The sequence below is a fragment of the Lynx canadensis genome, chromosome E1 (genome assembly GCF_007474595.2).
Source record: "Lynx canadensis isolate LIC74 chromosome E1, mLynCan4.pri.v2, whole genome shotgun sequence".
NCBI classification, from domain to species: domain Eukaryota; kingdom Metazoa; phylum Chordata; class Mammalia; order Carnivora; family Felidae; genus Lynx; species Lynx canadensis.
Genome location: NC_044316.2, coordinates 24,608,109 through 24,621,771, shown reverse-complemented (window position 1 = coordinate 24,621,771; position 13,663 = coordinate 24,608,109). Strand labels below are relative to the sequence as shown.

Sequence of the window (13,663 nt, the reverse complement as noted above, 5' to 3'; positions counted from 1 at the left end):
CTGAGCCACCCAGGCACCCCGTTGTGTTTGTTTGTTTGTTTGTTTTTAATGTTTTCGTTTATTTTTGAGAGTAAGAGAGAGAATGAGGGAGGGGAAGAGAGGGGGGGTACAGAGGATTTGAAGTAGGCTCTGTGCTGACAACAGAGAGCTCAGTGCAGGGTTTGAACCCACGAACAGTGAGATCATGATCTGAGCCAAAGTTGGATGCTCAACCAGTTGCTTGAGCCACCCAGGCGCCCCTCATCTTTCTGCTGTTTTTAAGACCCTACATGGTACTTCACGTTTTTAGGACATTGCTGCCTGTAGGAGCTTGGCCTGAGGAAGACAAGAATATAATTTGTCACTGCATGATAGGAATAAAAAGTAGCTGGTCAGAACACCCCTGTATTTACCTTTATGTGTACACTTGTGAAGTTTACTTCAAAGTTAGCATTTGGTGGCTGGTTAAACTTGTGGCATTTGGATTTAAGAATCTTTTCCTTTTCTCCCTTTCATAGGTTCTCCATCTTCGTCAAGAAAGAGTGGAACTAGCTGTCCCTCCAGCAAAAATAGCAGCCCTAACAGTAGCCCTAGGACTTTAGGGAGGAGCAAAGGGAGGCTCCGGCTACCCCAGATTGGCAGCAAAAATAAACTATCAAGTAGTAAGGAGAACTTGGATGCCAGCAAAGAGAATGGAGGTGGGCAAGTTTGTGAGCTGGCTGATTCCTTGAGCCGGGGGCACATGATGGGGGGTAGCCAAACTGAACTGGTCACCCCCCAGGACCACGAAGTAGCTCTGGCCAATGGATTTCTTTATGAGCATGAGGCATGTGGCAATAGCTACAGCAATGGTCAGCTTGAAAACCACAGTGAAGAAGACAGCACTGATGACCAAAGAGAAGATGTTCGTGTTAAGCCTATTTATAATCTATATGCAATTTCGGTAAGTGGTTTGTTGTATGGTTTTCAGAATGATCTGCACTTTTCAATGATTTGTTCACTCATCTCATTCATTCATTAATTCATTCATTCATCAGTCATTTTTTTCAGGACCTGCTTATTTGCTGGGCATTGAGCTTGGTGATAGACGAAGTTAGCAGTAGATATCTTGGCCTTTTGGATAGAATTCAAGATGCTCCCAGTGTATGCAGGGCATAGTAATGTAATCATTATAATTGGAGTCATGGGTTCAAGTCATGAAAAATTATGTACTCCTAAGAACTTTTCTTTCTAAAATATAATTACAAGTGTAAAATGGTAAGATTTGGAGCTTTTAAATTTTGATTTTTCTTTTTGTTTTGTTTTTAGAAAAAGGTAAATGGTTCCAAAACATCTTTCTTAATCACCTAAGTGATTGGTATTTTCCCCATTGTGTCCTAGTACTGTGCCCTGACCAGACTACTGTTAACTACTAACATACCTCTACTTTCTTCTCTCTTACAGTGCCATTCAGGAATTCTGGGTGGGGGCCATTACGTCACTTATGCCAAAAACCCAAACAGCAAGTGGTACTGTTATAATGACAGCAGCTGTAAGGTAAATATCCCCCATCTTTGAATAAAAGAAACAAATGTCAACAGATCTGAGGGACATTTGCTGAAATAATAGACTTTGTACTCAATAGGAAATATTTCTGTTAGTATATAGGTGTCTTCAGTATTAAAGGAACAAAAACGATGTGCAGGGGCACCTGGGTGGCTCAGTGAGTTAAGCATCCAACTTTAGCTCAGGTCATGATCTCATCGTTTGTGAGTTCAAGCCCTACATCAGGCTCTCTGCTATCAGTGTGGAGCCTGCTTTGGATCCTCTGTCCCCCTCTCTCTTGCAAAAATAAACATTAAAAAGTATTTTTTTATTTTATTTTATTTTTTTTAATTTTTTTTTTCAACGTTTATTTATTTTTGGGACAGAGAGAGACAGAGCATGAACGGGGAGGGGCAGAGAGAGAGGGAGACACAGAATCGGAAACAGGCTCCAGGCTCTGAGCCATCAGCCCAGAGCCCGACGCGGGGCTCGAACTCACGGACCGCAAGATCGTGACCTGGCTGAAGTCGGACGCTTAACCGACTGCGCCACCCAGGCGCCCCTAAAAAGTATTTTTTTAAATGATGTACAGAGCACAGAATGAAAACATGAATGGTGAAGAAAAAGAAGGTATTTGTTAATGAGAAAAAGTTCTTATCTTTTGAGCTGTTAGAATTTGATGGTTTTTTCTTTGCTTTTAGTCATTCTTTTGACTGTCTGTGGTCAGAATATTTTCCCCAAAACAAACATTGAAAATAATGGGGCTTAGTTTAGGACAGGTATCAGACAGCCAAAATGTTAAGCTGATTGGAATCAGTCTGGTTTAGTAATTAAAGAGGGTTGGTCCTCCCTTCCCTAGCAAGGATTTAGGGCCAGCATAGTAATGACTTTTTTATTAAAGGCTTTTCTTGCCTCTTCAGGAACTTCACCCTGATGAAATTGACACCGACTCTGCCTACATTCTTTTCTATGAGCAGCAGGGGATAGACTATGCACAATTTCTGCCAAAGATCGATGGCAAAAAGATGGCAGACACAAGCAGCATGGATGAAGACTTTGAGTCCGATTACAAAAAGTATTGTGTGTTACAGTAAAGCTACCACTCTGGCTGCTAGACAGGCTGGTGGTGAGGGAGATGACTCCCTGTAGGTGACATTTGGCAGAAGTTTCTCTGTGAAAGGCAAGCTAAATGTAGTTATTTTATCCTGTGACCCTGAAGCACAAAATAAAAATCCTAATTAAAATAGCAGTTAGCATAACAGTAGTAATACTTTGGTTTGGAAGTGTCTCACACAAGCTCTCTGGTAGAGAACTTTCAGGCGGAGCCCACCATTAGCCTGTAAACAAAAGGGTTTGGCACCAGCCACCTGGGACCAAATAAGAACTAAATTGTGCTTGTCCAGATATAAACAAATGTAGTGAGTGTAGAGTTTACCAATAATCATAACAAAATGCTAAGAATTTCCTTGGAGTCAAAGTAAAACAAAAAATTGTAGTGTTGTCTGGGGACGACATGATATGCTACCTCCTTTTTCCTAAAGTTTTATTCCATTTTATTGACAAGATGTGAGAAAGCAAGTTCAGAAGGCGTGCAAAGGATTCTTACGGCATGGACACACATTTTTCTATTTATTTTTTAAACCATTTTCCCACTATTTCTATGCCTTTCTTGCTTTTTGTTTCTGTTGTCGTGTTTGAGACACAACCAGCCATTCATGGCAGAGGCATGTATATAAGTGGTCAGTCTGAAAGGGAGAATCTCTTAAGAGCTGTGTGCCTTCTACCCAGGGCCTTGGTTGGAGACCCTGTAGGGAAAAAAAAAAAAATGTATCCTGGGAAATCCAGCTAAAAGAGCCCTCCAGATAGAGGCATCTTACCTTGAGGTTACTTCAAGTGTCCTCAAAAATGTATCCCCCACCACTGCTGAGTGCAGTAGGATAGTTGCCAACATTTGCACCATCGTCACATGCCCATGTTGCACAAAGAGCTTCTCAGAGGGAAAGCGGCATCTAAGCTGGGTGGTGTTTTACAACTAGTGGTTGTTTGTTCTTTGTTTCTTTGTTTTGCACTTTAGAAAAAGAGAGAATACATGCAAATGAATTTTTTAAAACTTGTTCATATTTGATGGCTGTAAGGGCTATAAATTAACTTGAATATGGGGTATTTTGCCCCCATATTAAATTTAAAAACAAAACACATCCCAAACACTGATAGTGTGTATTTTTAATTTAATTGGTGGGTTTAGGAAGTAAACTTTTGGTTTTTTTGCATGTCTGGTTTTTTTTAATTCTGGAGTTTGTCTTTTTTTTCTTTCTTTTTTTAATAATTTCACAGTAATGGTCATCAAAAGTTACGTTTCTTGCTTACTTCATTTTTTCCTCTGATAATTCAAAACTGGAACAAAAGTATAAATGTTATTTATTTCAGGCAGCATTTTTTCCCCCTGTGTTGTTTTTAAATATATGTGAGGTGAACATTTCACTTTTATTTCAGTCTTTTTTTATTAATCTGGAACCTGGAAGTGATTCTCATTAATTGTCAGATTTCATTAACCTTCCCTCCTCATAGATAGTAGGTACCAATGTAATTAAGCATTTGTGTTCTGATATCTGAGGCCGGTTATTATTCAGCTCTCAGAGCATTTGGAAAGGTTGCCTTAAATGGCTACGTAAGTTTAAACGCTATTCAGAAAAAGACTGTAATTACAAGTAGGAAGGAGTGGCCTAAATGATAAAATATTATAAAGTCAGACAAAATGCAGGCTTTGTAAGTTTCATGATTTCAGTTATATAAAAATCTGTCCATTTCTACCTGGACAAGTCCCATGAAAAAGTGGAAGATTTTAAATAATTTACTTACAGATGTTTTATTTAAGCAGGTAGCACAATCTACTAATGTTGTTTGATCTGTGTTTGTTATATTGGTTGTAATTAATTTTTTAATTCATGACTAGCAGAAAATTTATTAAATTAACTATTAACTACATTCACCTTGTAAATTACTGTATAAAACTTGTTGACAATGCACTGACTTTAGAAAGATGTTAATGTACATAAATAGAGTGTAAATAAAATAGTGTTGATGTACTGAAATATGAACTGTATAAAAAAGTATTGGTAATTGTATATGGAGTGTACCTGTTTATCTGTAACTATTATCCAAACAAATTAAATACTGTGGATGCATCTATGTGCTGGTTTTCCTCTATACAAGTAAAGAAAAAAGTCAAATTCTTCAGCCTTTTCTCTCTGTGACCCTATTTAATTCTCCTACTCGAATAATACGTACCTGACTTATAGAGTGGATGCTCCATCTCTGAGAGAATGGAAACTATTGAAGGTAGAACAAGATACCTGCAGTGGCCAGCTGAATTGATTTAAACTTTGCTCACATCCCTGTTAGGAAACTGTTTGGAAGGCATTGGGCAGTGTGGACAGGCGGGGGCTGCAGAGTTGGTGGTGAATGGAGAATTGATGTAGGAGGCCTTAATGATAGTTTTCTTGCAGATTAGGAGATGAGGTGAAGAGGAAGACTTCTCATTGAATAATTCCTTGAAATGATCCTGGGTTTCTAGGGGATGCTGAGAAACCAAGGATGTCCCTGGTTGTCTCTCTGGGAGACCTCCAAGGAAGCAATTGGCAGTATTGAGAAGAGTTGAAGATTTAGAGCTGTGGGTTCTTCACCCTCAGTCCCTGTTTGTTTATCTTTAAAAATAGACTGCCTACCTCTCAGCCTTATCTTAAGTAAATGAAGTATATAAAAGCCTGGAAGTTTCTTGGTAAGTGCTCATTGAATGTGAAATCCTACCCCCATGAGATTCAATCATGTTTTGTAAAAAGATTTGTTTTGTTTTTACTCTTGCTATACTAATACTAAAAGAATTTAATAGCTCTTTGCTCACATTCTCAATAACAGGAATACCCATTAAAAATGTATAGATGAAACATGTTGAATCAGCAGCAGTGGTAGCTTGTTTAAGGAGACAAACAGAAAAAGGATCCAGAAAGTCATCAACACTAAAACACAGTTCCTAAAGCGCCAGTCTGTGTCTCTGTTTCTAGTTTCTGAGTGGCCCTTTAAATTGAGAGAGGTCTTTGGGGCGCCTGGGTGGCTCAGTCGGTTAAGCGTCCAACTTCAGCTCAGGTCATGATCTCATGGTTCGTGAGTTCAAGCCCCGCGTCGGGCTCTCTGCTGACAGCTCAGAACCTGGAGCCTGCTTCGGATTCTGTGTGTCCCTCTCTCTCTGCCCCTCCTCTGTTCATGCTCTGTCTCTCTATGTCTCAAAAATAAATAAAACATTAAAATAAAATAAATAAATAAATAAATAAATAAATAAATAAATAAATAAATCGAGAGAGGTCTTCAGCCTTCCAGTCTCTCTGACTGAAGGTAGCATTTCTACATAAAAATCTCTCCACCACATGGTGGCATTGCTCGCTGTGGGCTCCTTTCTCAAATGTAGACATTACTGAATTGAAGCAAACTGATGAATTGCCACATTTCCCCAGCTATTTTAAAGGTTGTATATAAGATTTTACTAGGCCAGAGCCAGAATATTAGCTTAGGGAAAAGAGATTCCAGTTCCCTTGATGATGTATCTGCAGGTTCCTTAGTATTGACATCACAAAATCCAGAATACACCCCTATGATCAGAGACTCATACAAGACAGAGCAAATAAAAATAGGATGTCTTTAGGTTTGCCAAACTTCCTGAACAATGGGGAAGCAAGATAGTAAATAAGAGTCCAAGAATTGCAAACTCAGAGGCCTGTAGGGACCAGGTTTGGGAACAGAGTGTGAGAGAAGCGGGTTCAGCCATGGATGAGAATGGGGACTGGTAGGGACTAAGGTGGGTTCTAGGATACACATCCATCTAAAGGCTCCCTTTGATTGTTGCCATGCAGGAATGCGGGCTCCAATGTTACCATATCTTTTTTCCCCCAAAGAGAAACCAGAAATCCAGATATTAATGCAAAATGCCCAATTTAGAAATGTTGGCAATTTTTAAAAAATTTTAGACATTGTACTGTTCAAATAAAGCCTATCTGCAAGCCAGATACAAGCCATAGGTACATGCCCTCTGTAAGTCAGACGGTTATGGATTTAAATCAGAAGTCAGATTGTAGGGGTGCCTGGGTAACCCAGATGAAAGTCCCACTCTTGATTTTGGTGCAGGTCATGATCTCATGGCTTGTGGGATCAAATCCCACATCAGGCTCCACATTATCAGCAAGAAGCCTGCTTGGGATTCTCTCTCTTCCTCTTTCTCTGCCCCTCCCCCATGTGTGCTCTCTCTCTCTCAAAATAAATAAACAAAAAAATTAGAAGTCAGATTGTAGCTCTGCTATTATAACAGCTGTGCACTAAAAAGTTCCTTAGGTGCTCAAATTTTTCATGCCCGATGAGAACACCACTTCACTTCAAAAGATTATTATAAGGAGTAGATAATCTATGTTAATAAGCACAGAATCTGACACATATTAGGTACTCAATATTCTTTCCTCATTTAGGGAAACAGAACACAGGTAAATACTGTAAAAGTAATGTTATGATCAAGTTCATTAGCAGTCCAGAGGCATGAAGCTAACAACATGTAAGCACGTTCTAGGTACAGAGCTCTGTGCTAAGTTTTCTAGGGCAGCAGTTCCCAATCTGGCAATTCATCAGTATCATCAAAATCAACTAGAAGCTTGTTTAAAGTGATGATCCCATCATTGTCTTATTAAACCTGTGTTCCATATCACTCTACAGTAAGATTTATGAGATCTTCTCCCATGCAGTCCAAGAATCTGCATTTTAAGAAGTTCCTCAAGAGAGAATGTTTTACAACCAGCCAGTTTGCACTGGTCTTCACATTGGTCATTTATGGAAACCACTGTTCCAGGGAATGAATCAGTATTCAGTCTAATTAGGGAATGATGATCTGTATATGCGCATATGCACACATGCAAGGAGGAGTAATAGTAATTAACCAAAGCTCCCTGGATATAATTGTCTTTGATGAAGTGCTGACTTGAGGACACTAGACAGTAGGCTATTGACAAAGTACTTTGGAAAAACCAAATGGGAAAGGGAAGTGAGCTGTGCCATGAAGCAAGAGCAAGATTTTATCAGAAGTGTGCAAAACAGTCTGGCAGTCTAGACAGACAAAGAAGCAGAGATATGTAGACCTGTAGGCTGAGCTAAAGGTGCTTGGGGAGCATGGTAGAAGATAACAGGAACCATGTTGTGAAAGCCTTTGAAGATCAGACCAGTTATAATAAAAGTTTCATGATGCCACGTTTTTGGTATGGTTGCAAAACATTTTCATATGGTTTACATAAGTACACACTACATTTAGACCATTTTATTGATTTTTTTAATGTTTATTTTGAGAGAAGGGAGGGGCAGTGGGGGGTGTGGGGGGAGAGAGGAGAATCCAAAGCGGGCTCTGTGCCAGCACAGGGCTCTATCTCGCATCCAAGAGATCACGATCTGAGCCAATATCAAGAGTCCAACGCTTAACTGGCTGAGCCACCCAGGCCCCCCTAGACCATTTTATGGCGGTTTTTGCCATAATTTAACTCTCTTTTTCACACACACAATCCCCTTTTGCAGACATTTCTGTTCATAATGAACTTTGAACCTTACCGCAAGCCCAAGAGGAACACAGAAGGGTGCTGGGCTTATGGTACTCCAACCAGTTAAGTAGAAGAAAAAATGGAATCAGTCAAGAGGTGGGAGAAAAACTAGAAGAGCTTTGGAAAGGAAGAAGGCAAGCTGAGAGAGGAGCTGAGTGTGGCCTCAAGAATGGGAGGAGAGGAGGCCCAAAAAAGGAGAGTGAGCTGGTGAGGGCATCTAAGGCTTTTGGGGGCCACAGAAGCAGGCTTCTTTAATTCTCTTCAGCAGGATCCTCTGCTACTGATGGCTAAATCCCAGTGCTCAGTGGGTTTATAGGTCAAGTAGAAGGAAGGGGACTTCAGGTTGGTGATCAGCAGAGAGCCTCCCAGAATGCATCAGGAGATACCTATGGTGACCAAACCCTGCTATAGCCTCAAGTTCAGGGCAGTCATCTTAGCTGCCACCACAGAAAGCAATGAACTAGAAAACTAGTCTGAGTGTTTGCTCCTTGAAGGATTGTATGGGGGTGCCTGGGTGGCTTAGTTAAGCATCCGACTCTTGATTTCAGCTCAGGTTATAATCCCAGGATGTGAGTTTAAGCCTGGCATTGGGCTCCACACTGGGCATGGAGCCTGCTTAAAAAAAAAAAAAAAAAAAAAGAATTGTATGCCCTTGAACAGGTCACCTGTTCCTTTGCACCTCAGTTCCTATTCACCTTTGTGAATAATGAAAGGGTTGTGTTAAGTCAGTGGTCTTCAACTTTTAATTTGGAACATTGGGACTGGACCCTTACAACTGCATTTTATCTGAAGGACTGGTGGCTAGAGCAGGTGAGGTTGGAGTTGCTCAGGTTAAAGTGAGGGGGGAGGTAGGGTGCTGTTTGAGCAACTTGTGAGGGCTCTGATGTGTGGGGTCAGATGCCCATTAAAGCACCTTTGGTCTCTCAACATACAGAAAATTGTCATGCAGTGCTGGAGGAGCTCCCAGAGAATTGTCCCAAGCAACAAGATTTCCATTTGGTCTGGAAATCACTGTGGCCTCAGGGTGGATCTCGCCAAAGCCATTTTGTTACTCTCAGGACTCTGGGCAGGAAAAGACAGCCAGGAATTAGAGTGAAGGCTTGCCTCCCTCCCTGCAGAAACCACAGGTAGCACCTGGTGCCTGTGGCTGGGTATCCACAAGGAGCCAGCCCCAGGGCCTGTGACTTTCCATTGTATCAGCTGAAGAAACACTGTTGCCACTCCTTGTTGCTTGCAGCTGTAAATAAACATCCTCTCACTTCGGAGAGTTGGGGAAGGGAGAGTTTATCATTCATACATCAAATGTTTATTGAGTATCTACTACATGGCATAAAGGATAGTCTGGCACTTGGAACCAGAACAGTTGGAAGGGGTGCTTAGACATTGAGTGGACATCTCCTACTTACCAAATCTCATGCTATGCATGCCTCATTCATTATTAAATGCTCACCACAGCTCCGTGAGGGATGCTTTATCATCCCTTTCTATGGATGAGGAAACCGAGACTCAATAAATTAAGTCTCTTGTCCAAAGTGTCCCACACATGGAACATTTCCGAGCTGCTTTCAAACTCAGGTTACTCTGCTGCTTCTATTCCATACCTCACTTGTGCTTAGGCTGGAGTCTGTCATCCACCACTTAGGCTCTGGCAAGATGGTCAAGCACTCTGAACCCGCGTGGCTGCCTTTTTTTCTCTCCAACTGGATTACTCATTACAAAAATATACAGCTCAGGAACAGCTTAGATACATAGGACAAGGTATGTGGGAAAAGGTGTGGTGCTTTCATGCCCTCTCCAGACACCCCACTCCCCTCACATCTCCGAGGCTCACCAACCCAGTTCTCCAAACTCCGCCAGTGGGCTTCTTTGATGAAGGATTAGGGTTGCCATGACCCTGACTACTCTGTAGTGTTGTGGTAAGCACTGAATGAAAAAGAGAATGTGATGGGGTGCCTGGCTGGCTCAATCAGAAAGAAGAGCACACGACTCAATCTCAGGGTCGTGGGTTCGAGCCCCATGTTAGGTGTAGAGATTACTTAAATAAGTGAATAAACTTTAAAAAAAAAAAAGGTAATGTGAAACCATTTTACAACAGATAACATTTATGCAAATATGAAGTATTATTGTTACATAAGGAGAGGAAGTGGATGTCCTGAGAACAGCCTCCTCCTCCTGTTCCTGGAAGATAAAAACTCTTGGGAGCAAACAGCCATGAAGTGACTCTTAACTGACTCTTAACATCCTAGGTTTGTTATCTCCACTTCTGGTGGCCCAGGGGCCTTGGGAGCTGGACAGAAGGAGGAAGGAGGGCGTAGGAGGGGAGGTGGGACTGGGGAGGGAGAAAGAAAGGACTCTGGGTCAACTCAAGGCCTGTAGCTCCAAACTGAACTTTGAACTGTCTGAAAATATCTTATCAGGCATTTAACAGGGATGTGATGGTACCAGAGGCAGGATAGGGAAGATGAGAATTGAATGAGCTATTCTTGGGAAGCCAGCCACCAGCTATAGCAGCCATGAGATTCCTGTGCTCCCTACTGGCCCCCTGCCAAACCGGGCTACCTGATGATGCTTAGCCACTGAGGACAATGCCTCCTCCCTTAAACTGGGGCCTTTTCCTTCCTGGCCTTTCCCGGGAAGGGAGGGAGAACAATTGAGCCTAACCATTCTACCCAGGTGTTTGTCCCTGTAAGCCTGGGCCTAAACCAAATACCACATGTCTATCCAACCACCATGGCAGGCTCATCACACAGCAGGCCAACTCCTCAGCTGCCTTCCATTCGACTGGGGCTATGCTGAGCCCCAAATAGGCAGCCCCTAGGGTTTATGAGCCCAACTTTAATTTTCTATCCTCTTCCATGATGATGGAAATGCTAGACCCCAATCCAAAATGGATACAGGTATCCCCCCACTTTCTGAAAGCTCACGTTATCGCACTTCACTTTTACAGACAACCTACATTAGTACCTGTTTTCACTAACTGAAAGAAATCCAAAGAGGATTTTCACTTTTATGAAAAAAGCCACTACCATACTAATATAGATCTTTCATGAAAGCTAAGTGGCACAACATGAACTTTCAGAAAGTGGGGGATACTCTTCACTTTACAACACTTCAGTTTATGGGAGGTTTCATAGAAATGCTCTACTTTTGGATAGTGAGGGAAACCTATGTCAAAAAAGAAAGAGCAAGGAAAAGAGAAGTGGAGAGAGAGAGAACAGGAAGGAAGAGAAAGCAAAGAAGGAAGGGAGAGAGAGAGAAGCATGCCTAGTGTGGACTCTAAGGAAATAATCACTATAAATTTGGAGTAAAGTCTAAACTCCATTACTTACTTGAAAAGAACATTGAGGGGCACCTGGGTGGCCCAGTCAGTTAAGCATTTTAGTTCAGGTCATGATCACACAGTTTTGTGGGTTTGAGCCCTTGCATCAGGCTCTGTGCTGACTGTGTGGAGCCTGCTTGGGATTCTCTCTCTCCCTCTCTCTCTCTGCCCTTCCCTTGCTCACACTGTCTCTGTCTCTTTCAAAAATAAATTAACTTAAAAAAAATTTTTTTAAAGAAAGAAAAAGAAATTTGAGGTCAGGGAACCGCTACACTGCCTAGGTAATACCTTTCTGGAGGTAGCAGCTTGGGCACTGTGCCTGGCAAAGGCTTGGATGAAACATTTCATCTGTTACCCTGTTCGCATTGATAGTCCGTTGTGGAAAACCTTTTCCTCATCTAGAGCACAGGTCCCCTCCCTGAACTGGAACTATCACCAGATTCCACACTGCAGCGCCTCATGAATCCGCTTATATGCCGGCTGTGCTGGCCTGGCCACAGCAGCCTCAGGCTCAGTGAATGGTTACTCCCTGTGATTACACGGGTTTCCCTGGACCTTACTCTTATCCCCATAAAGTCCCACTCCCCATGTACATGTTGAAGGCAGCCTCTAGAGGGTATCTCAAGTATATCATCTATATCTATATCTATATCTTGTCTATATATCTATATCTATATCATCTATCTATATCATCTATATCTATATAGGTATACACACACAAATTTGTTAGTATTTATTTTTGAGACAGGAAGAGAGAGAGAAACAGAGTATGAGCAGGGGAGGGGCAAAGAGAAGGAGACACAGAATCTGAAGCAGGCTCCAAACTCTGAGCTGTCAGCACAGAGCCTGACGTGGGGCTCAAACCTAAGAACCGTGAGATCATGACCTGAGCCGACGTCACACGCCTAACTGAGCCTCCCAGGTGCCCCTCAAGTATGTCTTAAACTAATCCTTTCAGCTTGTCATGTGGTGTCCCTTGAGCAGGAACATCCAATCTCTGGTCCCCTCAGGCAAAACTACCACTTCCTCCCCCAAATGTCCCCTCACAGAGTGAACACCAGGGGCAGAGTTGCTCACTAGGCCCTTAATCAGAGCTGCCAAATCAGCTGCCTGATCCCAAATCAGAGCTGCCTGGCCCCCACAAGCAGTGTTAGTGTTTAGATGAGATTGCTCTTTCCATTTTGTTTACATGAGATTGCTCTTTCCATTTTCATATGTCCATAACTTTTATGACCTGTTGAATAACAAGAATTCAACCAAGTAAGCTTTAAAGATCTAACTAGCTTTATTAATTGATTCATGAATCAGGCAACATCTCATCTAGCAAGTAGAAGGGAGCTCCGTGGAGCTGCAGGAAAGAAAAGGGTTTTAAAGGCAGACAGGGCACAGAAAAAAGGAAATTATTAGCAAAAAAAAAAAAAAAAAGCATTGTTTTAGGCGAGGTCACCCTCCTAAGGGCAATGGAAGGGGTCTATCAGTAAATTTCCTAGTGCTGACCAGGAAATTTCAGGTTGACTGGCTAAAGGTTACATTCCTAGGGGGACCTGAAACTGCAGTTAGGTTAGATATTAAGTCTTGGTTTGCTGACATTGGGCTCTTAACATAAGTGACTCCATTTTGGGTCTGAGGTTTTCTTTCTAACAGACTCCAGTGTGAATCCCAGAGGTTGACTCATAAATGCCACACTGAACTCCAAGTCTTCCTCCCCTATGACCCTTTACTTGGACCCATCATATCACAGCCAACCCCTTTCCCTTAACAGGTATCTCCCAGGTGACCATTCAGGCAGTAGACCCAGGCAAATCTGTCCTACATACTCCAAGCAGCTCCTGATAAAGCTGTTAACCCTGTGGCTGTGCATGAACCCACAACTTAAAGGCCCAATTCACTCACTTATGGAGACTGTGGCCAGTCCAGGCTCACAGATTAGAGGGGCAGTGTCACCTCGGGCCAAGGATTGGGAAGCAAATACCATGAGGAGGACACACGATGTTGGGGAACAGTGAAAGCCCAGGATCAAGTATCTCCTACGCCCAGGCCCTACATGTGGAAACAGCTGTTCAAACTGTAACAAAACCAGGTTGATTGTGTCAGTCACAGAAGGAAAGTCAGCATAAATAGAGCTTGGAAAACCTGGCTTATCTCTCAGGATTGCCCCGTGGGCAAGGTAAATATTTAGTTCCAGCCCTGGAATGGTGCCTGCTAATTCTGTGTTTTGCTA

At 42.2% G+C, this 13,663-nt stretch overlaps 2 protein-coding genes across 2 annotated transcripts in view; one reads left to right on the top strand and one right to left on the bottom strand.

Moving 5' to 3' along the window:
- Positions 1–3,710, top strand: part of USP32 (ubiquitin specific peptidase 32) — a 241,238-nt gene extending 237,528 nt beyond the window's left edge. Inside the window, 3 exon segments of the mRNA XM_030294593.1 lie at positions 498–922; positions 1,423–1,515; positions 2,424–3,710. Coding sequence (XP_030150453.1) covers positions 498–922; positions 1,423–1,515; positions 2,424–2,597 — 692 coding nt within the window. The 3' untranslated portion in view covers positions 2,598–3,710.
- A 3,533-nt stretch (positions 3,711–7,243) lies between these two features.
- On the bottom strand, positions 7,244–10,013 carry LOC115500286 (protein FAM106A-like). The gene is given in 4 exon segments (XM_030294592.1): positions 7,244–7,333; positions 7,335–7,558; positions 7,561–7,739; positions 9,955–10,013. Coding segments are annotated over 4 exon segments (552 nt in total).
- Between the last annotated feature and the right edge of the window lie 3,650 nt (positions 10,014–13,663).